Here is a 27,239-nt window from a genome sequence, read left to right as displayed (position 1 = left end):
GTGCAAAGAGAGAACGAGACTGATTGAGGTTATAGTAGTACATATTTTTTTAATACTACATGTTATACATATTGTCTCTTAGTAAATTAATTAATATTGTCTCTTAGTTAATTAATTAGTAGATAACATGGTTACAATTAGAGGTATCAGTCACCTCTGTAAAACTAAAATCTCTCTAACAACCCTCGTCTAGCCCTAACGCCAACCACATGATTCCTTGGAGCTAGGAATAATCAGCTCAAAACACACTCAGGGGCATATCTGAAAAAAAAAAGGTTACACATATATTAATATCAACTCCCTTCATTTCATAAGCGTTTTTCTAAAATAAATAATATGTACTCCCTTCATTTCATATTCATTTCATATTATAAGTCGCTTTGAATTTTTATAAGTCAAAAAATTTTAAAAGTTTGATCAAGTTTATAAAAAAAATAGCAACACTTATAGCACCAAGTTAGTTTCATTATATCTGACATCAACATTGAGCATCCTTATATGTGAACTATGTTGATAAATTAGCGTGATAAGACAAAATCCTTCACTTATCAGTCTCCTGTTTATTTCCTAGACATTTCAAACAAATCCTTTACGGCTCTGTACATCATATCTAATTCAATTTATATTGTTTTGCCTCCTTTTTTGGAGGTTTTTTTTTTTTTGGTCTTTGTTCTTCTGACAATACTACTGAGGGTATAATCTGTGCTACAACCACCAGGAAAGATTAATTTGCTTTGATATTTCTGGGGAAAGAGGATGTGGTCCTCGATTGTGCTGGCTGAAATATGTCAAATGAGGATGACACTAAAGATCTTCGGGAAGAAATGGGTGACTCCGAAAGTAAGGGCTCATAAACAGAATTCTTGTTCTTCACTGGTGGTGTTGAAATGGAAATGTTCGTGTTCTCCATATCTGATCTCAGTTGAGACTCCAGGTTTACCAGTGTGTACATTGGCCCACGTGATCGCTCAGCCTTCTGAAGAATGTTAATAGCACTAGGTCTGTATGTATATCTGAAATATTTCAGAGCTAATACAGGGCCCATGCCAACTCCACTGATTAGCTGAAACATTGCCAGAACAGTGTTAATTTAATAAACCTACCATATTTTTTGCACAGCAAATCAAAAGTGTGTAATATACCTACCAGCAGTGTTACCCAATATGTTGGCTGTCTGCAAAGCCGGAACATGATAGTGTACATCCCAGCAGATGGTATACTGCTGATGAAGAAATTTATGATGTAGAACGCGATGAAGTTTCCCCATATGGCTAGAAATTGCACGAACGTGAAAGAACTACAAAATGGAAAAGAGAAGACAGGTCAGGATAAATATAATCTGAATTGCATTTCTTAAAAGCGTAATGAGTCAGGGTCCTGTTTTCCTACTTCATCTCCAATGTCACAACAAATGCTTGCAACCAAATGCTTCCTGAGAGGGCAACCATTGACAGCTCCTCCATCTCACTCTTCTCATTAGCATAAGCATGAACGGTAATCAAGAAAACAACAATCGCCTGAAATCAACCAAGATAAGGCACTGACATCAACCACCGGAAATGGTTCAGGTACCTCTGTAGCTCATGCATTAGTGAAACATGTGCTCCAACCCAATATAGTGAGCCCACATTTTGTAATGGAAATGAAGCGAACATATAAAAAAGTTTTTTAGTTTAGACTGATTGATCCTTTTTTCAAATAAATAATGTCAGTAACCACTTGCTGAGGAACCGATGGTGTAGGTTTACCGTGTACGCTTACACCTTCCAAGTTCGAATCCTCGTCGAAACGAATTTGGGTGCCTATTTTCCTCTTATACCAAGTCAACCTAGCGTCTCCTCCTAGCACATCCCATTTTTTTTTAGTAATCACTTGCTCATTTACCACTTCAACAACTGAAGTACCAAAAAGCAAAAAAAAAAAAAAAAGATTCTGTGCTGTGATATAGAAGAGCACACAAATAAAAATTCAGAAATTCTCTTATTTTTAACAAAATTAAAATGATGGAACTTTGCCCCATACCATTTGCAATTGTTATTTGCACAATATGCAAAACTACGTTACATTTAGAAAGATGAACTTACATGATACAATGATCGACCAAACCAACCAGCAAATGTACTTGGATTTAAAAGCCTGTAAAAGGCATGAATTAGTTGAGCAACCAAAACTGAATATAAAGAGCTTCAAGTAATTTTCTGGTAATACAAGTTACAGACCACATATACAATATGAACGAACTTTTAATAACTTGCACTGTAGCAGTGGGTCCATGTGTTGCAGCACAAAAGAACTCATAATACTAAAGCTTAACTGCACACTAACTTGCCAACAAGATGAGTTTTGAGTTGTCTTGTTAGTTGTGATGGGAGTGAGGGGTGCAGGTGCAGAAATTTACATTGCTACTGTCAACTCAAATATTATAAGCAGGTAATGAAGTGTAAATTACCTTCCAGCCTGGCAGTAGAGCAATATCTCTGGATTTTGCATCACTGTCTTTTCAGATAAGTCCTTATCCAGGACAGTAGTTAGAACAGGAATGCTTGTGTAGAAGACGTTATAAGCCATCAAACTAACCGAGTTGAATAGACTTGTTCCAGCAATACCAGAAAGAAAAGAAAAACTGCATGCATAAAATGAGAACATTGATAAGAGAAGCATATATCCAGCATTCTTTTACAGATAAATGGACTGAGAATACTATTGCATTAAGAACTCAAATAAGCAAAAAGATGCCAGACTAAGTTTGACTTACAGTATCTGGATAAAGCAAATTAACAATGACTTGTAGAAAGAATACTGAGAAAGAAAAGCTGTACGGTTGTATGAGTATCGCCCATGGACAAGAATCAGCCTTTTCAAAAATCTGAACTCTGCCAAGACAGAAAAACAGAAGCATAAGAACATAAATAATCTTAGTTACAGTGTATGAACCAATACATAGTCAAAATATCAGAGAATAAAGTCAAAATATGAAACATATAGCTCCAGGGACTACTCCCTACAAATGAATTTTTAGATACCAAATGAGTAATGTACAACCAGAACTGTTGCAACAACTTCAGTAACACCATTAGCTACATTCCTTTTACACATGAAGCCTCTAAAGAAAGTAAAATGAAAGTCAGTGCTATTATAACAAGGTAAATTTAATCAGATGCACGGTGTCTAAACATCCTACTTTCCTTCATAACAAATGCCAATTTCATGTACAATAAACAAACTGCTGGGCTAGCACAAAACGGATGCACCATTGAGGGGTGGAGGAGACAGCCAACAAGAAGCTTAGTGCCGGTTTTGGCGTTCAATGTTTTTGCAAATGCATTTTGGTTTTCATGGGAGATTTGTCCAGCCAACAGTTGGACTTATGGGTAACATGCTCTTACATTCAATTTTTTATGTACAATAGCAACTCTTATAGTGACATTGATTGTGCATCAGTCAAAAAGTTAACTGAAATATTGATAAATGCCTAAAAAATGTTTTTTTATCAAAGAAACCTTTATACACTCTGTGATCCCTCGGTGACAACTATTTGCATCTTACAAATGAAAAATGCGGATATCTTCCAGTTCAAGATAGGAAATGTTCCTAATAACTAGTATCAACATCAGATAACTTCCACAACAACCACATCTAAGAGATTATTCCCCTGAAATGCATCACAAAACAGACTAGTTTGATACTCGATTATCTGGTTGAGAATATTCAGTAAGTCCTGACAAAGAAAAAGAGGACAATCAATAAGTCATTTTTTTTCTTTTAATACTACTCAAATTTTCCCAGCATAATTTCATTATCAATGCAGTCCTGTTCATATTCCCACTCGCTCCCCAAGAGAGTGCCAGTGCTGGCAATGCTTTTCCTTTTTTTTTTTTGAACCGAGCCAGCCATTGCACATTGCTGGCATTTTTTTGTATAAGAAGGTGCCTCATTTTAAGAAGAAATTAAGCAAAACCTTACAGTGCACAATTAATTGGGGAAAATTGGGCAAAAACCATAATTACAACAAACTCAACCAACCTAAACTACCACAACCGTGGGAGTATGACCTCCAAGCTCAACACTGAACTCCAGATACGGTTAGCAAGCTCAAAGAACAAAAAGAACTCCCCACATGCTGGCAACAACGTGGCATCATCATCATCATCACACCATCACCCTCGTGATCGTGCGACTGACTTGCTCAACAACTTGCTGAAACACACCAGAACAAAACAGGATTCACAGGGTCAGGCTTGAGTCATCGCTGCCGAGCTTGCACCCACGCAGCAGCTCTGACTTCTCCAGTGGACAATAGCCAAGCACCGCCTGCAAGCAAGCATGGCTTCGAGGCATCGTTGCCTAGCTCATCGAATGTCTCGACACAGCAGCTCCAACTTACCAAAGACCATCCTTGGGTGCCACTACAAGGCATGACCAGGAACTGCCGAAACACAATGAAAGATTCCACGACGATGCCGGCAATTATTTTCTCTGACATGGCAAGAGAGGCTCCTAGGCTTGCTGGACTAACTTTGTAGATTTATTGTTGTACATAATGACTCCTTTCTAGGGGGATTCGTGTTTTGAAGTACCTGTTGGTACTATAATATAACCTCTCCCTCAAGAATATAATCTCTACCTTCCTAAAAACCCATATCTCTAATTTCCTAACTGAATCGAGAGGTTCCAAACTTCTAGATAGAATACCATTTAACTAATCCCTAGGAAACTAATTAAATATTTATAAAATAATTTCTTGTTTTGGAACGTAAAACTTTCCCTAATCCTACTGCTACACTAGGATATTTATTTTGGAAGGCAAAAACTTCGCTAGTCCAAAACACACGCAGGCATATCAATTTCAATTTCTTCTGTTTTTCCAGCAATCCATTCAGGGAAAATATCCTGTGCACACAAGTTTTCCATGTACACACCATGCACACCAACTAACAAATTTCACCAAAAAATATAGAAAAAATTGTACATGTACTTAAAATAACATTGCACTTATGTGTAAAGTATTAACCTCAAATTCATTATATTTTAGCCGTAACAAAAAAGATAAAATTTCTAACAGTTTTAAGGGTATAAATCGGTCAGAATTGTCTTTTTTGGTGCTCCATATATAGAATGAATTAGAAGATGGGATTTTACACATAAATGTGATGCTACAAAAAGTACATGTACAAATTTTTCTAGAATTTTTGGTGAAGTTTGTTAGTTGGTGTGCACGGTATGTACACGAGAATGCTTGTGTGCATAGGATAAGTTCCCATCCATTCAAGCAGATAAGACCTACATATGACTTACACTAAAGAGTGGATATTTGATAATATATTTGTTATAAATCAATCTTGGTAACCAGAATAACAGATAAAAGTATTTACAATCTAATAACTGCTCATGTGCTTAACATATTAGAATTCACATTAGAAGAAAATGAAAACACATACTAACTCTGCCCCAAAATATAAGAACCTAGTACTGGATGGGACACATCATAGTACTACGAATCTGGATAGGCACCAGATTCATAGTTTTAGCTCCAGATTCATAGTACTAGGATGTGTCCCATCCAATACTTGATTTATACATAGTACGCAAATTATTATAAAATAATAAGATCTTATGAATCTGTCATCAATTCAATAGTAAGATGAGGTACAAAACTTCATTAAGTAATGGGGGATAACATGAAGGGCAATTTGATAAGAAAGACTTACTGCCAACGCTATAGTCAGCAGCCCTTGCTGCTTGAAGACCTTCTCTGCCACTAATTCCTACACCAATATCAGCCTGTTGTATCATCCTGACATCATTCCCACCATCTCCAATAGCCAAAGTTCGATAGTCACATGATTTTAGAAGCTTTACAAGCTACAAAATGAATTACGACAACATAAGCACTGGGAAATAGAAATCCATCAATTACACAATGTTTACTAAAACTAGGGCCCAGGTAGATTACTGATGGATATCATGGACAGGTCAGTTTCTTGCATACGTATAAGCTAATAGATGTTGGTCGGTTTTCTAAAAACATGAAATAGTTTTAAATTTAAATACATGACATAGCTGTGCACAAGTCGAAAACAAGAATCTGATGATTGAGATTGCAAACTCGAAGCCCCTTTCTCCCTTCCTAAGAGTAAATAAAAAATGAGATACAGAACTTCCTCTGCCTCTGCATACTCTCTCTTATTTAACATGTACAGATAATTGGAATGCCATATTATTTAGGAAAACAGTATACTGCATCATAAGTAAAAAGTGGTGGTTTTGTGGGGAGGGTGATATTTTCTCAGGTTCCAGGAGTTCAGGACAAAATTTGGGCTACTAGTGTTCACCTAGACGATAGTCGCTAGTCGGGCAGGTACCCACTGAGTAGAGTAGGCTGATTAGGTGGCAATTGGGCAGATTAGGCGGTCTAGGCGTTTTTTCTACTTTTTCCATAGAAATACACAATATTGACCAAAAATAGCAATGTATGACTTGGTATACCCACGGAGGGGAGCTTTTATGCATTCCCCTCTTGCTTCGAGCTGAGAGGGGAAGAGCGTAATGGTGCTATAGAATGGCTCGCACGCAGGTAAGAACCTAATACCCTTCCATTCTATAATGCAGCTAGCCCTGTGCTTCCCTTTTTTGTTGCCGTGCATCACGCCCAAGCTTTGGTCACAACCTATCGCCATGTCACCGCGTAAACGCTCCCCTCCACTGTCCAAATACACACAACGTCATCCCATACAGGTCACCTAGGACCGACTAGGACCATTTAGGCAGCGAAACGACTAATCCACTGACTAGGGTGTAAACAGGACATCTTGCCGCCAACTAGCTATTAGGCCGTGCAAGCGAACACTAATCAGAGGAGATCAAGAGAGTGAACTGCACTGTGGAGGCTAAATGGACTGCTTCCTCAAAAAAAAAAAAAGGGCATGTCATACTTACTGCAATGTTTCTTTGAGCTATCAAATTTAACAGTAAAAATAAAGATAGTACTCCCTCTGTTCTAAAATATAAGGCATCCTTGCTTTTAGAAAAGTCAACATATGAAAACTTTTGACTAATAATATGTGTGTTTAGTGTCATGCATGTAGTATCATTATATTCGTATTTGAAATTAGTATTTTTATATGATGTTAATTTCATAGTTACTGATAATATATTATAAAATAAATAAATGGTCAAAGTACACCATTGCAGACCATGTAAAAAGCTAATATGCTTCATATTTTAGAATGGAGGGAGTAATGACTAATGAATATATTTGGCTCCAGCAAACATGAGCAAACCAATGCCACTGAATTTACCTGTGCTTTCTGAGACGGTGTAACCCGGCAGCATATTGCTGTTTTTGAAAGAGCTGCTAATTCAGTAAAGGCTTCATTGTAGCGTGACAGGATGATTTCAAGAGCCCAACCATCCACAACAAAAGCTAGCTCCTGTTCCATGCAAATATTACATCACTGGATACAAAATGCACAGTCGTCTTAATACACAACATTTAAACTAACCTTAGGTTCAGAAGTAGTTATCCGCATAGTAAGTAGAACTCTTTCCAAGCTTCTAGCAACTTCATCCACAGTTCTTCCATTGATATACAAGAGTTGCCCCTTGGGCTCTACATATGGAAAATAGAAGTCATTCAACACCTTAATGAAGTCACCCTACACAGCCCCTTTTTTAAAAAAATTGAGGTCAACCTACCTGGGATTCAAGCAATTGAACACCTATTTCATTACTTAAAGCTTATTCAGGATTATAATTTACTTGAGAAGGATTGATGCAAATCTTGGGTTAAGTTCGAGAAAAGTTTTAAAAATATCACAGTTGGAAGTAATAAAAGGACTTGAACAAAACAGTTACTGACTGGAACATTTCTAGGCATAGATAATTTTTCATGGGCAGGAACATTGTTTATAAGTGAAATGTGATGATCCTTGGTTCCCTATGGCATCATGGGGTAAATATCTGTTGCAGGAAGGTCAGACAGCAATGAATTAAGAACATGCTAGACGAAGGACAGCACCGATAGGTGGGGGAAATAGATCTACAGCTGGTCTTGGGAGAGACAAACCCTAGAGTTTAGGGACTATGAACTTTTCAATCTGCCTTTGCTTGCTTCAGGAAAGGAAATAAAACCCCATCCTTACATAAATGGATACCTCAACCCTTAAACTTATTTTTAAAATTATCAAAATAGGCAACAACTCAATCTAATCTTAACTCTAATATATTATCTAACAAATTCTAACCTACAGTACCGAGGGATACTGTTCATCTGTGTGAACAGTGTTCCTGACCATTCTACCTAGTGGAAGGGCATCAAGTTGGCAATTCTACCCACTATCATTGGTGGAACACTAACATAAATACTAATAACATGAGTAAAAAAAAATAGTGGAATCTTTTAGTGAAACATGTTCAGTGAGAAGATTGTCACCTGAAGAAATGAGATTGCACAAAAGCGCGATTTGAATAGCAGTGCTTTGTTTATCGCCAGTTAACATCCAAAAGTTTATTCCTGACTGCCTCAGTATTTCAATAGTTTCTGGTACACCAGCCTAAACAGATCAACAGATTCATGAGAAAGGAATATAAAATGATGAAAGAAACTTTGACTAGAAATCAAGGCGAAGATAAAACCTGGAGGCGGTCCTCTATAGCACTGACACCAAGAATCTCTAAGCTGTGCTCTAGTTTCTGGCACACCTCAGCAACTTTCCACTGATCGGAACCAATGTTGCAACATTAGTTTCATGGCATTAGGCATATATCTAATAAAAGAAATCAACACGATACTTACCTCCCTATCAATTAATGCACTGTTGGCTTCCTTGAATGATCGAGACCATTCTAGGTACTCCTCCGATTCCAGTTCACGCCATCCCAAACAGAGTGTCCGTAATCCCAGTTGAGCATATTTGTCGACTGCATCAACAAATGTCTTTATCCGCTGTCCTGAAAAATAATAGAAACATCAACCTGAAAACCAACACAAGCTCTCAATTGGTTGAACAGAATCTAAGAACTTGTTTTTTATTTCTTATGTGCTGTTCTTACAAAGGTCAAGGATCAAAACAGAACAGATACTACAATTAGTTCGCAGCAGGAACTATAAGTTGTCACATGAAATAAAGAGCAAACAAGTGAATAAAAACACCAATGTTTAAAATATTACAGTTCAAAAAAAATGAATGAAAATAGATATTCAGCATATTATGATTACCAGAATAAGCACATGGAATAATTGCTTCATCTGCACCTTTGGATAAGAGAAAAATCTTTCCACTTTCACAATCCAATACTACGACAGACATTCTTTTTCGATCAGATGTAAACTCTAGAATGTCAAGTATCTCATATTGAACCACCCGTCTGTTGAAGTGAATTTCTGCTTAAATACATGTCTTATTATTTTGTCAAGACAACATGAACAAGAAAAGGAAAATAGATGAAAAAACGAGACAGGTAAAATGTAATAAACCTACCAGCAGTGTTTCCATTTTTGTTGACAAGCACCATATGCAAATTAGAGGCTGCATTAACAAGAGCATCCTCATCCTGGGACTGAGCTTTATATAAAATTGCTCCGCTAGAACTGTTTTTTAACAACAAAATTGGCAATGTTAAGGTGAAAGAAATAAATATGTGCCAAGAGTAATTGAGAAACAGATGAAAATATAACCTTTTTATAGGAATGACAGTATTGCAAAGGGTCATGACAGTCAAAAACTTGATGACATGAGAATTATTGGCAACAGCATTGAGGAGTTCGACATCTGAACATAACAGTAGATCAGTACACATACTAACAAACTTGCAATGTGCATCATGAAAGTTCTACAGAGTAAGAATAGATTATTAGCACTCATTGATTAATATAAGGCATATCCGCATATTATCTATCTTCTAAAGTTGAGTGAAGAAGAGCAAAGAAATCACACACCCATCTCAAATGATCCGAGCCGTTTGATAAAAATCCGATCATCCACAGTACATATTTTACAAAAATAAGATTATAACCCCCACATTACTATCTGGAGAATTCTCCATTAGAGTCTAGGCTACATGACAGACCCACAAGATTCTCAAATTTATCTCCTTTCAGAGTCTTGATCCACCATAAGTTTTCATAATATCATCATATATTTAAATATAGTACCTCTGCTGGAGTATAAAGATTTTACAGATGCATTCCTTGTGGAAACATTATGATCCTACCTAATATGTTCAGCTCAAAAATGAAAATAATTCATCAGCAGCAGGTCACCTCACAATGGCACGATTAGAACCCTGGCTTTATTATATTTTCTACTGACAGAATGAAGAAAAAATTGCTTATGAAAGATTGTAGAAGACCTCTAAGTGCATCTCCGCTCTCATTCCCATAAAAGGTGCCACCAATACAGCACCTCCTGAAGATCATCTTGTTCTCAGTCAGGGTCCCAGTTTTGTCTGTTAAAATATATTCAACTTGACCCAAGTCTTCACTAATTGCTGTGCTGGTAGTTATGAAGAGATGATTAGATATAAGAAACAAACAAGATCATGCTTACCAAGATAAAAGTAAAATGCCTACTTACTTTGCAGCATGAGCAGGTGTATCTGTTTCATGGTCATACATCTCCTCATCCCAGTCTATGAACTTTGCATAGAGACTTTTAACAAAGTCTAGAGAAACCTGCAAGACACATTCATAACTTTATTTAACAAGGGTTCCTCCAATTCTGCATTATACCTTGAGGCAACATTCACATCCTACATTGCCTGTCTATCAGAATCAGAAGTCTAAATTCATGTGTTCACATTTAAAAATCAAAACCAACGGCACCAGACAGGACACATTAGTGATCATGGTATAGAGTTTTTCCTTGTAAATTGGTTGTGTCTTATGGTCTCAAAGTGCAAGGGAAACTCAAACTGAAGGACAAAACATTTGAAAGAAGTTTGTTCAAGCTACTACTGCTATCAAAATTCAAAATTGTATTTAATTTTTTCAATGATGGAATATTAAGCATGAGAAATTTTTTTTATGATTACACAAACATCGCCACATAAAACACAAGCAAGTAAACTAGGATTAAATACTTCAAAGAGTCATACCTTTATTGAAATGGGAATCATAATGGAGCACAACAGTTCAAACCGCAGGGGGATAACCAAAATCTGATACCATGGTTCATCATCATCGTACTTGACATACCATTGCTAAAAAAAATGCAAAATGCTGTCAGGTATGTATTGAAGAAATATTGATGGCTCATATTAGTAATGAGATTAGTATAGGGCCATGTCCACCTAGTGATTAGCCCACTTAATAATAAAAATTAGTTCATTGAATCCCACTAGGAGGTCTGAGTATAGGCGGTTTCCCTTCCAAGCTAATCTTTGCCGCAAAATTATTGAAGGAACTAGCTAAATGACCATGCATTGCTACAGACAACAATCATTATTAATAAATCTTTGCTTCTGGAGATGCCGCCACCGAAATAATTTTCAACTGCCATTCAATGTTTCATACTTCCATTTTTATCAGTCATGTTATGTTTGTCGCATTGCCTCACATGATCATTTTTATCTTTGTCTTGATTATAGTGTATAACAAGCTCGAATTCGTATGCAATCAAGTTATGACTTTGCACCCAGAAAATCAAATAAATATTTCCAGGAACTAGTTGATAATATGCATTAGGGACCAAGTCTAAAGTAGCACCAAGATGCATTAAATCACTCGAATTTGTATGTCAATCTCAGAGCTACTATCTTCTCAACTATTTACTACCAGCATAATAAGCTAAGAGAATACAGAATATGAATCTAGACCACAACTTTAGGGATCATAAATGACAAGAAATCTTACAAATCAGCTCAATTTCCAAATAGCATGGAAAATCCCCTCTATCACAAATGAGCTGTCATAACAGAAGTCAAGTTCAAGAAAATTCTAAGTTGTATGTAGCTATGTGCTATCTTTAGTTTCAATTACTCCAACCAATGTAGCCAAAAAAAAGAGGAGAGATAGATTCGCTCCATCTACTTTTCCTGGGAAACTCCATCTAAACCATCTAGTGTCAATCAAACAAAAGGCACAGGCTATTGCAGCACCAAGGACACATCGTCATTGGCAACTCACACAGGCATGGCTTTTATCTGAAGTTTGGGTGGAAATACTATACTTTCAAACCACAGGAAGTCCCTAGGAAGTAACCATGGAGAGAAATCGGAACAGGAGCAACTAAACTGTGGAAACAGGGTTTGAGAGGATATTGTGCCTAAAACCAATGTAGTTTACTGACTATGTTGCTTGCTCAACATACCTAGCCCATCTGCTATTGTCAAAATGCAATGTTGATATTCATTTGAATAAAAAAATTGTTATTTCCATGATTCCATCTCCTTGTTGGAGCGAACCATGGCACAAAATAACAGGAGGCATGCATCATGTAGCCTAATCAAACAAGCTCATTTCATCTACAGCAGTTAAAGAGAAGTACCTTACGGGCCTCAGTGTCCTTCCACACATTGCCTGCAGATCCAAGAACGACAACAACAGCTATTTGAAATAAGAATATTGCACCAGTAAGCTTATCAATCATTGCATCCATGGAGGTAAGCTTGGGCTCTGGGACACCCCTACTCATTCCCAACTTAGTCTCATTGCCTGAAAAGTTGAAATTGACAATAATCAGCCCTTTTGTAAACTCGACCTCAGTCTTAGCCTTGTAGATCAAGTTAGGATAAACTTGGATAGCAATTTGTTTCACCTGTATAAAAGTAAGAATTAAAATAAAAAAATGCCATTCATAGTTCTATGATCTGTTATTCTGTCACTGGAATTTTATTAATAGAGCAATTCTACGGTCCTTGAGGAGGTACCATGAGGTACCAAAAATTTAGTGTAAAATTTGGTACCTCATGGTACCTCATAGTACCTAGGTACCAAGAGGTACCAAATTTACCATAGAAAAATTGGTACCTCATGGTACCTCCTCAAGAACCGTAAAATTGCTCTTATTAATATATGAAATGTTCCATAGAAAGTTTTTGAAATCATAAACGTTTCCTGTGCATTATGGTCAGAATCATGATTGAAGGCTTACATTTGCCACATATATTGTATCCTTCAGTATTAGTCTTGCAAGCAAATTAGTGACACTTCACATTATTATCAATTAGTCCTTGATGCAAATTATTTAAACTTTATGAAGCATACACAACTGCAGAACTGCTCTATTTCCTGAATTGCATACAATACTGAAGGATACGTCTCCTCTACATATTTCCTCAACATACTATTAATGTGTCGTAAAAAAGTTAGGAATATAATGTGAAACGTAGAGTGAATATGTTGTCCACAAGTCACTGTTCTAATAGAGGCCTTCATGACCATGATATTTGTTATGCCCCAACCAAACAATGATTATAGAATGCTCTTCATTTCAAAAAATTAAAAACTTTATTGATAAATTTAGGGCTATTTCCCTATGTAAATAATACTGGAGAGATTTCTCACCATCAGCAATACATGGTCAGTTAGCAATACAGAACAAGATTTAACCATTTACACCTACTTCCAAGTACTCCCTCTGTCCCACTCAACAGGGCATATAAAAATTTTCTGCAATACCAAGACAGCTGGACATGGTTCTATAATTCCTAATCTACCCCTAACTAATCGCATGGTTAGTTAATATATCCACAGAATATGTGCAGAGTTCCATTTGGAAATCGCTTAGCCTTCCTCGCAAAGCTGTTGTCTACCCCTACCTAATCGCATGGTTAGTTAATATATCCACAGAATATGTGCAGAGTTCCATACAGAAATCGCTTAGCCTTCCACGCGCATGCAAAGCTGTTGCATGCAGAAGCTGCATGCAGAATTTATGGAGGCATCGAAGCAACACAAATGCATTCATAGGGGCATTGCTAGGAAAAGAGGAGATGAGGCACTTGCACACCTTGTTCCGTCGGACTGCATGAAAATTTTTACACACCCTGTTGAGTGGGACGGAGGGAGTATATCATAACATCACACTAGGAATTAACTACAAGTCATTATACACAATCAAAAGCAAACCATGTTTGCCTGTCAAAGCAAATCATGTACCTCCCATATATTTGATCAGGTACTTTAAAACATATTAAAGGAAGGTAATTTGATGACTCAGCAGATACAAAAATAAAATATTAAAACGGCAAGTAAAAACAATATTGAATAAGCGCAACCAATTGTGTGTACACCTAGATCGCACTGAAGGGACATTCTTCTGTGAGAAACAAGGGATTTCCTTAAAAATATATAGTGCATTAGGAACTCATTTGTTTAATTGAGTGTTCTTTTTGTCAAATTTCAGTTTGTGCAAATAGTTATTTACGTTCTGCACTTGTTAAATTGCCTTGGATGCGGTTAGCGGAGACTCTTGGAAAGGATGGACCAAAAAGTCCCCAAGTTTAGTGTATTTTAGGAGATCGTCAAGCATATCCAGCAAAGATCATGGAGGATCCCGTGTTGAGGAGAAGGGTAAATAAGTTTTGGAGCTTGGCAGCTCTTCATTGTAGAAGAAAGTCAATGACAAACTACTCTATGAAACTCTTTGAACCTAACTTGATTATTAATAATGAAGAAGAACCACTTTATTGATTCCATCTGACTGACACAATCAAAGCGTAAAATTCCAAATCAATGAGCAATAGGTCTTAAACATAAAGGACCCTGTATTGATGATTGAAAATTTCCTTGCCAAGCTACATGAAACAGATTCCTGGAAGTACATAGAAAGATTAATGCTAATTTCAAGGCAGTGATAGAATAGCAAAGTAGTCTGAATGACAGATTGTCTATCTTGGCTACTTACCAACAAGCAACCATATTCACAACATTTTGCCTAACCCGCTAAATGGAGATACAGAAATAAACAATATACTAAGATTGACACAAATATCAGGGGAAACATTTTACAACAACTTCAGCTTCATTGGAGTATATAATACTATTGATGGAAAAAGAGGTACACATCAGTCTTGTGAATTAGGAGAAAGCTAGTTCAAGGTACCTGTATAAACTGCCACACCACAAGCCCATTCTGTGTTTCTCAAGTAGCATGACTGTAGCAGTGTGTTACTAATAGTCAATGGACAAATGTCGTTATCAATAAATGGAGGAAACAGCCGTATGTTTGCATCCAATCTTCGGATGTCTTTATCCGGGTTTGGGCACTCAATAACACCCTGTTTAGTCACGGCATGCAAGGGTGAAAAAGAAAATAAAAGAAGCACCAAAATATGTTTTCAAAAATGCATGATACCTTAATTTTGTGCAACTGTTCAGAGTCCAGTCCTACACATGTCAATGGGATTACTCTCGTCTTCAAATCAATTTCCCCATCAAGAGCAGCTGTCTAAGGAAATAATTAGGGTTCAAGAATGTTAGGCAAATGAAGATTCAATACGTAAAACAAATTATAAATTGATATCAGACAAGGAATAAAACAGATCAAGGTAACAGATGAATTTACAAAACTAGGTGAAAAAAAATTGTACGAATGACCAATACTTTTTATTAGGTCAACATCTATGTTGACAATAAAGGTCGACAGTATGTACAATTCATTCTTCTCCGTAGTAAATGCATGGCCCTTTACAATGTTCACCTAAATGGCCGCCTAGCCCATCTAGACGGTGATTAATCGCTAGTCGACGAAAATTTGTCCAGTTTACACCCTAGGCAGTGAATTAGTCGATTTACCGCCTAGACGGTCCTAGTCGGTCCTAGGCGGCCTGGACGGCCTGGACAGGACGGTGCCTGAGCGCAATTAGACAACGGGACAGTGCGTCTAGGCGGCGACTAGGTGATAGAAATCAAAATTTGGGCGTGATAAAATTTAGAAGCGCCACGCGGGACCGACTCAGTATAGAAGGGGATTTAGGTTGCCTTATTTGAGGGCCTGGAGAGAGAGCGCAATCCCTGCCTACCCCCTTTTTCACACCACCACGAGCGACGGCTCCGTCGCCGCGCCCATCGATCTTCCACCACGCCGCTACGTTCTTCCCTCTCCTCCTCTGCTGCTCCATGTTCTTCCCCCTCCTCTGCTGCTCCTGCTCTCCATCTCATCCTTCATCCTTGCCGTCAATGGAAGGTGGCAAACACACCGATTGAAGCAGTCAAGCACCAAACCACTCAAGCAGCCTACGCCAACCCTAGATCAGGCCATCAGGGGATCAGACTCCCCTCCACCACCTCACCTCCTCTGTTCTTCCAGTTCTAGATAAATTTTTCTTCCTCTCTCCTAGCTCCAGCCCCTCAGATCTATAAAGTTATGATTTATGATTTATGATGTGCATGTACAGTGGCAATACTGATGTGTTCGCTATCCCTATAGATTTGTACTAAACCCAATGCTTCGTGTGCAGTGTCAGTGCGTTGTATGGACTTGATGATTTCTGAACTTAACTATGATTTATGCTATTTGCCTAAATGCCTATATTTACCGAGTACCGAATGTCTAGAATCAGTATTTTTGTGTGAAAGAAATAGAAAAAACGTCTAATTCGCCTAATCCGTCTAGTCGCCGCCTAATCAGCCTAGTCGCTAGTCAGTAGGTGGCCGTCCGACTAGCGTTTAGCGACTAAGTGAACACTGGCCCTTTAGCTAGTAATTTTTAGAAAATTCTTAGTTTGAAGAAAAATAGGTGTTCACTTGATATCAGTCATGCAACAAATGTAGGGGTTAAACATTTTTAGTCTATTCATTCATGTCTTACCTCAACATGGCAAATGCCTTGCGAGTCGGAAGTTCCTATCAGAACAAGGTCACATGGTACTTCCTCATTTTCTCGAATCCATACTATATTACCAACACGAATATCTTGTGCTTGGATCTACATAACAATTGAAAAGTGTCATTTCATAGGCATACAAGTATTAAAAAAATCAGAATCAGATATTACGGAAAAGGTTGAGATTACAATGGTGTGATTACTAGCAAAATTTATACAATTGTGATCCTCAGTGTTTCCTAATAATATCGAATCCAGGAAGAATGAGAAACAGATAGCATAAAAAAAGTATTGGATTTATGGAACTATCTGATATCTGTAATGGGCTGTTGTTGGCCATACATAGCACACAGACAGTCTAGTTATGCTTTCATGTTCCTTCAAGATAGAACACGATGGATAGCTATGGTTGATATGCGTATGAGCCCCCATGGTCATACAGCCTAGTGGAGTGAAGAAGGCAGGGAGAGTAGCACTTAAGATGGCAATCACATGGCAGATAGAAAGTGAAGCTCGGTGGACAGAGGGGTTCTGTGGAAAAGAGCAGGAGAGATAGAGGCACGGAGATACTTCTGTTCTGCTAATTAGAAAGAATGATGACTAAAACATATTTAGTCGGTACATATGGCACCCTCCAAAATGCAACTTTGATCAGTAATTTCTATAGTAATATATTTACAAAATAGTAAATTGCACCTACAGTGCATCAACTTGATCAGATAGATGAAATTTAGTATGAGAACTTTATAAGTGATCGTATAAATGCGACAACTTACAAGGTAGGTACGATTTTGATACAATAAGTTAAGAAGTTATGTGACAACTTAATTATTTGGAGCATTTTTTATACAGATTTAATTTTTAAGTACTTATTTTGTCAATATATTAGTGTGGATTTGTATAAGCATATTTATATTTTTATCCTAATAACTAATAACTGAAAGTCAATATAACTGGATGTAGAAATTATTATATTTCGGTTGAGATTTGAGAAGGTGAAGAAAACAAAAATTCTTAAAGGTAATTTGGATGTGCAGTATAATTCTTAAAGATTAAATTCAATATTATAAGGTAATATCCATAGGATTGCTATGTAATGACATATTGATATTGTGAAAAATAAATCACCTAGCAAATGCTTAGCTAAGTTGATGCACCAAAATACTAAATTGTCAAGTTCTTGTACTAGAACGCACCTATTTGTCAAGTTGTTGCACTTGGACATTCAATTATTAAGTTCTTGCACTATATCGCACCCACCTGCCAAGTTGTTGTATCGTAGGCGCAATTTACTCTTTACAAAATCCAATAAAATTATAATATTATGAAAATACACTTTGAGATAATACACGCCTGCTTTTCATGTATTTACTCTACTTATTCAAAAAAAAATATGTAGATACTCAAAGTTTTAATAGTTTAGTAACTTCAGTTCGATGTGTTCCAAAATAAAATGTATTTATGCCTGGAGGAAAGGAGGGTTGAATGGTAGTACCCCTGTTGTGTTTTATAGGATGTATTATAATTTCAAAAGGTCTTCAAGATAAAAATTTGACCAATGATTTCTCATCATATATATTTACTAGGTATAAAACCAACCTTGTGTAAGACATTTTTGAAATCGAATCTATTGGTATAACTTTTATACATTTACATGTATTTGTAATTTGATTAACCGTTGGTCCAAACCTTACAAACTTTGACCTTTTGAATCCAGGGTATGCCTTTAAAAATCAACAGTATAGTTGGGAGAGGATTATGGGAAAAGAAAGGAGAAGTAGACCGTAAGACCAGGAAGAAGACTTTAGATGAGAGAGTCTAATTCATCCTATTTACTCAATGAAAAGTGGTGGCATTGCCTTATCATTTATAAGGGGCTCAAGGATAAAACTACATGAAACAATCTAAAGACAAGACACAATGCAGCTAATGCAAATGCAATCTAGCACATACTATATCTATACTTTCCAAACAAATCATCTCTAAATTTTTAATCAATTGTAACTTTCTCTAACTAATAGGACAGCAATTGACTAACCCCTATCCTAGAAAACTAACTCATTGCTCATTGAAATAGAATATGTGATCCTAATCTACAGTAGCGGGACTGTTCATGTGTAAAACTAACATACAATCCAGGTTTTCACGTAAAAATACATCTCCAGTTTCTTGCTTGTATATCATTGATACCATTAAATGTTTTAGTATAAGAACACAAGGACAATACCAAAGAAAGACAAATTTTTATGAATGGGAAAAATTGCCATATAAACGTACATGTTTCCGGGTACCATTCTTTACAATCCACACTTCTTTTTCATTTGCTTGCTTGTCTGAAATATACCTATTGTAGTCATCCCAGGCTTCTTTGGTTGCTGAAACGGCAAATATAAAAATAAGCGGGCCCCATGTGCTTGCAGGATTTACAGGAGTGATAAGTGACCACAGTTGGAGGCATGCTATCAGCAAGAAATATTGATTCATGAAACGCCTGAAACATGAAATGGAGATATCAGCTTCTACTAACTATTAGTCAGTGCTTCTCCAAATGATGTAAAAGCCAATAGACTTCCATTTTAAGAGAACATAAAATAAATGCATCTAATAAGTACAAACCTGAATTGCTCCCATAGATTTTTTGGCAGGAAATTTAGTAGGGTGTACTTTGTGTTAGAAATCCGGTTATCACAATAGTCATTCTGGTAAGATTCATCATTTATGTAGACAAAACGCTTCATTGCTAAAAATAACCATGCAATCTATGGTAATTTGTCCCTCTGGTTGCCCACATGAGATTAACTGAAACTGATAAGTCCTGCAGAAAACTTAAGCACATCAGCTTAAAATGGAAGCGATATGGAAAAATACAAGTGAATCAACATTAATAATGAAAACAGCAAGCTGTGTAACTTAAGAACATCAGCTTAAAATTGGAAGTGAAAGAAATTCAAGGGCTTCATACCATGAAGATAATCAACATAGAATATGACCAGCTGAGTGAATGGAAACTGGATTCCAATGGTGAGCTAACGAAAGTGTAACTGAAGAAGTGATGTTACATAACTAGAAGTACTGGCCTAATCCACAATAACTGGTGCTTTTGGCAGAAAAACAAAAGGGAGTGACTGATGCACAATTAAACTGCACTCAGAATACATGAGTGAAAAATTATTATCCCCCAACCCCAACCTCGCTTAAAATATCCTGTTAAACAGCATGCCGTGAAATCTAGTCAAGCCATTCATATTTACTACAAACTAGGGTTGCCTGCTGCAGTATTACTATTACGGCCAACTGCAAAGAAGGTAGAAGGACAGATGATCTGACAAACTGAACAGATCCAGGTCGAATGAATGCACCAGGAAAAATTAGTTATGTGTACTCTAGCATTTCCACACTGATGTGAAATATTATTTCTTCCCACAATTAGTTTAATCTCTTGTTATTGCTTTGCTCCATATATTATAGGCAGTGGTCTGGTCCCATCCTTAACGCATGAAATTTGTAGCATCTGCTCTTTAGTTTCAGCTTCCCCTTCCGCTAGTGATTACAAAAGGCCCAGTGTAACTATACCATATTGCTTCTGTGGGTCTTACATTCACTTTTCACCAATGATTCATCAGATCATAAAATATTCACCAATAGGATGAGAGTCATTTGGATTTTCTGAGCACACCAACTTAACCTGTTTCTGTCTCAATTACTCGGTAACCACTATTACTGTTAAACTGAATATATGGCATACCCTTTAGGTGTCATTTGTTTATGTATCTAGTTTATGGCATATCCAATGTATGTACAACTAAAAAGAGCAAATAACCTGTCAGGTCATATAAGCACATACAGTGGGCACACATGCTGCAGTTATTTCCAAATCAACAACCATTCCTTGAAGAATGGCATAATAAAGCTTGTACAGATAGAAGAAAATGGCATGCACAAGAATAATGTTGTTTCTCATATGAACTGAAAAGAGAACTTAAATTCCAGCTCTCTAAATGCTTTCTGGCAAAGTCATGTCAGGGAGAACCTAGAAAAAAATGTCTCTTAAATTTCGGATTTGTCTACATGTTCTTGAGTTGGTCATGAACAAACAAGAGATCGTGAATCTACAAACGTTCTCAGCAAAAAACAAACGCACTAAAATAAGGCATGTGTTACACGTTCCCGCATCAAAAATATACCCATATCCTAAACGGTTGAACCATAGCCATCCAACTACGTACTACCAATTATTCTACAAATGGTCTCAAAATCTCACAAGATATCAAACAAGATCACGGCCATTCCACGCTACTACTGTTTGTACACATACAAAAATCAGGGGGCGGATCTAACATGGGACATGGGGATTCAGTTGAACACCCAAACATTTTGGGAACAAACAAACTGAGGTTAGTATTAAGGTTAAGGCAAATTTTCTAGAACTTGAAGCTAGGGTTGACGCAAATTCGAGAAAAAAAAGTGCGTGGGTAGAGAGAGATGAGAAGGAGGATGTGCGTAACAAGTGGATGCTCACCGGGATGCGGCGGAAGAGGGCAGGACGAACGACGGCGCCCCTGCTCGCTCGCGGGATGGATGGGGATCCGCGCAGGCGGAGGCGGCGGCGGAGACGGAGACAGCGGGCGAACTCACGACGAGTCGGAGACTCGGAGTCGACGCCGAGCGGACGGGGAGCGGAAATATTCCTCGTGCGGAATGCTGGATCCAGGCCCAGCCAAACTTTGCTCCTCGATTGGGCTTCTCGCTCAGGCCCAGCCCGGTCACCGTCGTGCCCAGTCGGCCCAACCGGCGCTAGGCTCGCATTCTCACTTCCCCCTCTGCAGACGCCGCCAGGCCAGGCAGCTCTCTAAGTTGCCATGGTCCAACAAATCAACATTGTAATAAGTTCACTTTCGGTTCCTTAATTTGTCGCTGAATCCGAAATTTATCCATGAACCGCAATACCAGATACGACGTGTCTCTCAACTCCTAAAACTAATGCAAATAAAATCTCAAGGCGCTTTGGATGGTAATTTACATTGACGTGGTGTCTACATGGTGTTGACATGGCACTTAAAATAAAAGAAACCGTAGGACCCACATGTTGGTGAGTGTCCGGTTACAAATAAAAAAATATAGTAAAACCCACGTCATCACTCCTTCCTCCTCTCTCCTTTTCCTCATCGTGAAGCTTAAGTGCTTCGCCGTGGTTGCCGGCAAGGTCAGGAGCCGGAGCGTGACGGCGGCGTCGAATTTCGCCATGGATTCCTTCAATTTAGTGGCGGACCAGTATCTCTCGACGCCTAGGGCTCAAATTATAAGCTAAAACTGTCAACGGGGGATACCTGTAGACCGGATATAGAGGGTATTGGGGTACGCTGGTACGAGGATCTACGTAATACGACATCAAGCAAATAGAAGACAAGGATTATACTGGTTCAGGCCCCTTGACAGGTAATAGCCCTAATCCAGTTGGTATGGGATTTTATGAAGGAAGTCACAGATTACAAAGGAAATAATGGAACTCGATGATACCGACGAGATCGTAGTTGAATTGGTTCGACTAGATCACCCGGCGACTTGGCTCCTGTAGGCTCCGGCTTCGTAGGCTGTGCTCGATGTGTTGGTGGTGAGATTTGATGCCTTAGATCCTCCCGGGGGGTCCCTTTTATATCGCGGGTCAGTTGTCCTCCAAGTAGGACTCAGAAGTACCGGACCCTTCACGATATAGTAACGACCCAGTCTTGTCCAAGTAGGATTTCTCCCATATGTGGATTCTGTTTCTATCATATAATAGATTTCCTTAATGTATATAGGAAACATCTGTATACGTGCAGGTATACCGTTTCGGTATACAACATATATCCAAGGGTAGAAGGGTATACCTTATCCGTAACCCTGACAAAAATATACATGATAATTCATACACTTAAATACGGTAAAAATAGGGGGAAATATGCCGATAACCCTAGCACTCCTCTGGAACTCCCCTAGAGAGAACTCCAAACTTTGCTGCACCCCTTTCGGAGTTTCCCCTCTCTTTTTCCCCATATTCTAACTCAACTAGAGAGTAGCCTAAACTAGCTGGGTGGCTCACGCAATTGCGTAGCTAGCACATAAACAAAATCATATATTTTTCAGTATGATTTTACTTAAAATTTATTAAATTGCTATATCGTTGTCTTAAGATTTTGAAAGACCAAACCTTATCATCCCCGTATTTCTAATTATATAGTTTTTAAAAGTCACACCAGCTACTACCCCTTACTTCTGTCATATCGTTCTTTATTTGCTTGCTTGATCTACCAATATTTCTATTCATTCTTTTTGAAACCTTTAAAAATTGGATCTTATAGTTTTTAGAGTTTAGTGTCTCGTTAGGTTTCGTTTTTATAATTTATAGAAGTCCCGTCAAACGCTGCCATTATACTCCTCTACGACCCGTTCATTGTCTTTTCTCTTTATTGTCATTGGGATTTTTAAAAATCGAACATAATTATCATTCGGGTTCATTTTTTACTTTCTAAAAGTCCCGCCAAACCATCGCTGGCTTTGCCATTATACTCCTTTATGGCTTGCCTGTTGCCTCCCTTATTTATTATCATTGAGAGTTTAAAATCAAACATGATTATCATTGGGTTTTTTTTTTTACTTTTCAGAAGTTCCGAACCTTTAAAAAATGGACCTTTTAGTTTTTAGTGTTTATTGTCTTGTTGGGTTTCATTTTTTATAATATTTAGAAGTCCCGTCAAACGATGTCACTATACTCCTCTACGGTCCATTCGCTGCCTACTCTTTATTGTCATTGTGATTCTAAAAATCAAACATAACTATCGTTGGAATTCATTTTTTATTTTCTAGAAGTCCCGCCAACCGTCGGCGGCTCTGCAACTATACTCCTATACATCCCGCCCACTGTTTCTCCTTTTTATTGTCCTTGAGATTTTAAAAATCAAATATGATTATCAATGGGGTTTATTTTTTTACTTTCTAGAAGTCCCGGCAACCGCCTTGCCCGTTTGCTTCATAGCCTGCCTGTCGTCCCTCCTTTTAATCATCATTAGGATTCTATTTTGTGTTTTATTAACAATTTTTATATGTCCTATCAACCGCCACCACTCTACTCCTTTATAGGCCTAATACTTAATTTATTTCGTCATGTGTTTTAGATGGCCTTTTCTTTCAACAGTCTTTATTTTTTATCACTAATTTTAGTTATTTATAAATTGTATTCCTAATTGAATTTTTTTTCTTTTTCTAATTTCAGAAAAAAAAATCAAATTTTAATTAATACCGTATAGTGTTCTTTTAATATTTTTATTTTTTATTTTTGAATTTCAGTTGCTTCAAAATTGTATTCCTACTTGAACTCTCTTTTAGTTTTTCTAATTTAGGGTATTATTTTATTATTTATTCTAAATTTTAATTAATCTCGTATTGAGTTCTTATATGGATTCTTCCTTCAATATTGCTTATTTTTAATTCTGAATTTCAGTTAATTTTAAATTGTATTCCTACTTGAACTCTTCTTTTCTTTTTTCTAATTTCAGACCTTTTTTATTTTTATTCCAAATATTAATTAATCTCGTATTGGGTTCTTATATGGACTCTTCTCTCAATATTCCTTATTTTTAATTCCGAATTTCAGTTATTTTTAAATTGTATTCCTACTTGGACTCTCATTTTCTTTTCTAATTTTAGATTTTATTTTATTTTTATTCTAAATTTTGATTAATCTCGTATTGGGTTATTATATGGACTCTTTTTCAATACTGCTTATTTTAATTCTGAATTTCAGCTATTTTTAAATTGTATTTCTACTTGGACTCTTCTTTTCTTTTTATTCGATTAATGTGGGAATTTCTAGCCCCCCCACAGTGAACGTGGTTACTCCTTTCAAAGATGTTTTAATAATATAATAGATAGATATTAAATTGAGTTATACTCCACTTGAGTTGTGTGTGTTGAGAGTGAGAGCTTCTCCACCTTTCACACTACTAAAAAATCATTTTTCATGACACCACACTTTTATTTTTACTGGCGGGTCTAATAAACACACAATTGTAAGAATATATTGGAGGGTAAAATCAATTTTTACTTACGGCTACAAAAGAGGACCGTTCAAAAAAATTCTGTCATATTTAAGTTGGTGCTGCCAGGCACGCGAGGAGTATTAAATCACCCTCTCTCTCCACTTCTCTCTGAATCCTCATTCTCTCACCCTCCCCCTCAATTGCTCTCGCGAGGAGCTCTTGGTGACAGCTACTCCCTCGTGAGGAGCTCTTGGTGACGGCGGCAATGGTCGGCAGCGCAGAAGAATGAGCAGTGGCGCCCCCTCCCCCCGCCCTCCCATCCCCTCCTATCCCCTTCTAGATCTATCCAGAGGGGAAGCAGCCGATGGATGGCGACAGCAAAATAGAGAGGTGGCTTCGGCGGTGGCTCATCCACAGTGGCTTCAGCAACCCCAAGGTCATCAGCAAGCTCGTCCATGGCGGCTAAGATTCTTGTGAATTCAGGGATACGCTTGGGAGGGTTGCAGTGATGAAATTTTTTTTACTGTTCTTCCATTTGATGCAGATGATTTGATTTGAATTTCATGTTTGATATGTGGAAATGGAATGATTTGATTTGAATGTCGTGTTTGATACATGGAAATGGGCAGCTGCATGCATGTGGGGTTTTTTTTTTTTGCCAAAATCCATCTATGTTGGCAGTTTTCTTAACTAGCCGCCTGCAAAAATCGGACTTTCGCAGATGATCGGCTTAATGTAGCCGCCAGCGAAAACCACTTCCGTTGGCGACTGGGCTAGGTCGCCCGCCAGTGAAAATGATTTTTTGCTAGCGGCTGGTGGCCACAGGTGAAAATGATGTATTTTCACTGGGCATTAGTTGCTCCCGGAAGTATTAGCCGCCGTAGAAAACCTAATCTGGCCACCAGGAAAATTCCATTTTGTAGTAGTGTTATAGCACTCAATGACGGTGGTTTAAGTCGATAACTTTGGGGAAACCGTCATAACCGCCATTCGGGAGTCATCAAGAGCATACACGTGGAAGCAGATGACGAGAGGAGCTGAAGTTAGTTCGGGCAAACTCCCAGTTCGGCTGAACTTCTGGGCCACCTCTGTCATGCCCCGATTTTTGTTAGGGATTCCTAGAAATTATATTAAAATTTAAAGCAAATTAATCAAGTGAATTAACGAGAGAATTAAAAATTTCCTTTAAAAATCATGGCTAGAAATATTTTTTAAATATTCTCCATGCCCTAGACTAGTCTATGAAATTTCCCGTGAATTTTGGAGCTCAAGAAAAAAAAGCACAAAGTTCATTTAATCAATTAAATAAAAAGAAAAAATAATTAAAATTCTCCTTCCTTGTCCTTGGGGCGTTTCCGGCCCAAGTCTGCCTCCTATCCCTCGGCCCACTCGCTCCTCCTTCCTCTCCTCTCTCTCAAGCTAGCCCCCTCTCCTTTCCCTCCGCCAGCCCATGCCTCCCCAGCCCGCTTGGCTCCCCTCTCCCTCAAAGTCCACCCAACCTCCCTCCTCTCTCCTGAGCCGCCGACAGGTGGGGCCCATCTATCGGTCTCTCCTTCAACATCCAGCTGGTTGACCGGCCGAACCACGCCGCCAACGTTGCCGCCGATTCCACACCACCCTGCCCACCTCCTCCACCCCACGCGCTCGCACCCGACCGTGAGACCGTGTCGCCCCTCACACTACAGCACGACTGAGATTTCAAGGCATTCTGCAATGCTTTAGATGCCAGAAAAAAAATGCCTCAGTTGACCTTTGCAAGCGGTTTTTAGAACACCCAATATACTATGGGCGGGAAAAGTGCTTGGTGGCGTATCTAAAAAACGCCTTGCAAAATACATTTTGAGGCATTTTTAAGAATGCTTCAAAACTTTTTTGGAGGCCATTTTCAAGATGCCATTGTAGTTTTGGAAGGCATTTTCCCATAACGCCTTAAAAGGTTTATTGAGGCGTTTATGTGAACCCTCCCCCCCTCCCCCACCTCCTAAATTGTGGCCAATTAACAGCATCACACATTGCAACATACCAACTAGTAAAACAACCAATTCAGGACTTATCCAACACCAACAATTACAAATGCCGTCTCACAACATAATTTACAGCTAACAAAATGATATAACTAGATGTTAGAGTGAAGTATTGGTTACAAGTGAAAGAAAAAGACATCAACCAATTAATACAATTAATAAGAGCCATTTATATGATGACAATTCTGACAGAGTAGCTTCAAATCGTTTCCGATGTTAATTGCACTTGTGACAGTCTGACAGATAGCAGCTCAACTCTTCAAACATATCATCAAACCACAGAAATCTAGGGAGGCATTTGTAGAAAATTATAACCCAAATTATAACTGTGCATAAAGTTTATGGGGAAAAAACTTGTGTGCAGAATATCCCACAGAAAATTGGCATTCTAATCCTTGGCTCAAGAATAAAGTGAGCATCAAGGTTCTAGTAGC

At 37.9% G+C, this 27,239-nt stretch overlaps 1 protein-coding gene across 4 annotated transcripts; it reads right to left on the bottom strand.

Moving 5' to 3' along the window:
* Positions 1-23: 23 nt before the first annotated feature.
* Positions 24-21,417, bottom strand: LOC4350436 (phospholipid-transporting ATPase 2). 4 transcript variants are annotated; one of them, XM_015761888.3, is made up of 26 exons: positions 21,286-21,417; positions 19,383-19,581; positions 19,044-19,257; positions 16,752-16,868; positions 15,297-15,389; positions 15,045-15,219; positions 12,486-12,652; positions 11,095-11,199; positions 10,575-10,672; positions 10,351-10,493; positions 9,677-9,770; positions 9,480-9,589; positions 9,218-9,382; positions 8,795-8,949; positions 8,635-8,715; positions 8,432-8,552; positions 7,503-7,609; positions 7,299-7,430; positions 5,709-5,862; positions 2,756-2,873; positions 2,450-2,623; positions 2,085-2,136; positions 1,390-1,517; positions 1,147-1,297; positions 941-1,063; positions 24-261 (listed from the first exon to the last, which is right to left on the bottom strand). In XM_015761888.3, the coding sequence occupies exons 2-26, from the start codon at positions 19,502-19,504 to the stop codon at positions 250-252; spliced, it is 3,111 nt and encodes a 1,036-aa protein (XP_015617374.1). In that variant the 5' UTR covers positions 19,505-19,581; positions 21,286-21,417; the 3' UTR covers positions 24-249. The 4 variants fall into 4 exon arrangements, with proteins under 4 accessions (XP_015617374.1, XP_066161601.1, XP_015617373.1 ...); XM_066305504.1 differs by having other exon boundaries at positions 9,480-9,770; XM_015761887.2 differs by lacking the exon at positions 24-261 and having other exon boundaries at positions 448-1,063.
* Between the last annotated feature and the right edge of the window lie 5,822 nt (positions 21,418-27,239).

Source organism: Oryza sativa, chromosome 11 (genome assembly GCF_034140825.1).
Source record: "Oryza sativa Japonica Group chromosome 11, ASM3414082v1".
Classification (NCBI taxonomy): domain Eukaryota; kingdom Viridiplantae; phylum Streptophyta; class Magnoliopsida; order Poales; family Poaceae; genus Oryza; species Oryza sativa.
The sequence above is the reverse complement of the archived record's forward strand: the minus strand, read 5'-3'. Positions and strand labels throughout refer to the sequence as shown.

Bases quoted from the DNA above. Each gene is read 5' to 3' on its own strand.
- LOC4350436 (XM_066305503.1), bottom strand. From the start codon at position 19,504: ATGAAGCGTTTTGTCTACATAAATGATGAATCTTACCAGAATGACTAT. The intron at 19,258-19,382 runs GTTTGTACTTAT...TTCATGTTTCAG, and splicing joins AATCTATGGGAGCAATTCAG to GCGTTTCATGAATCAATATT. The intron at 10,673-11,094 runs GTATGACTCTTT...TGTGTCTTGCAG, and splicing joins TGATTCCCATTTCAATAAAG to GTTTCTCTAGACTTTGTTAA.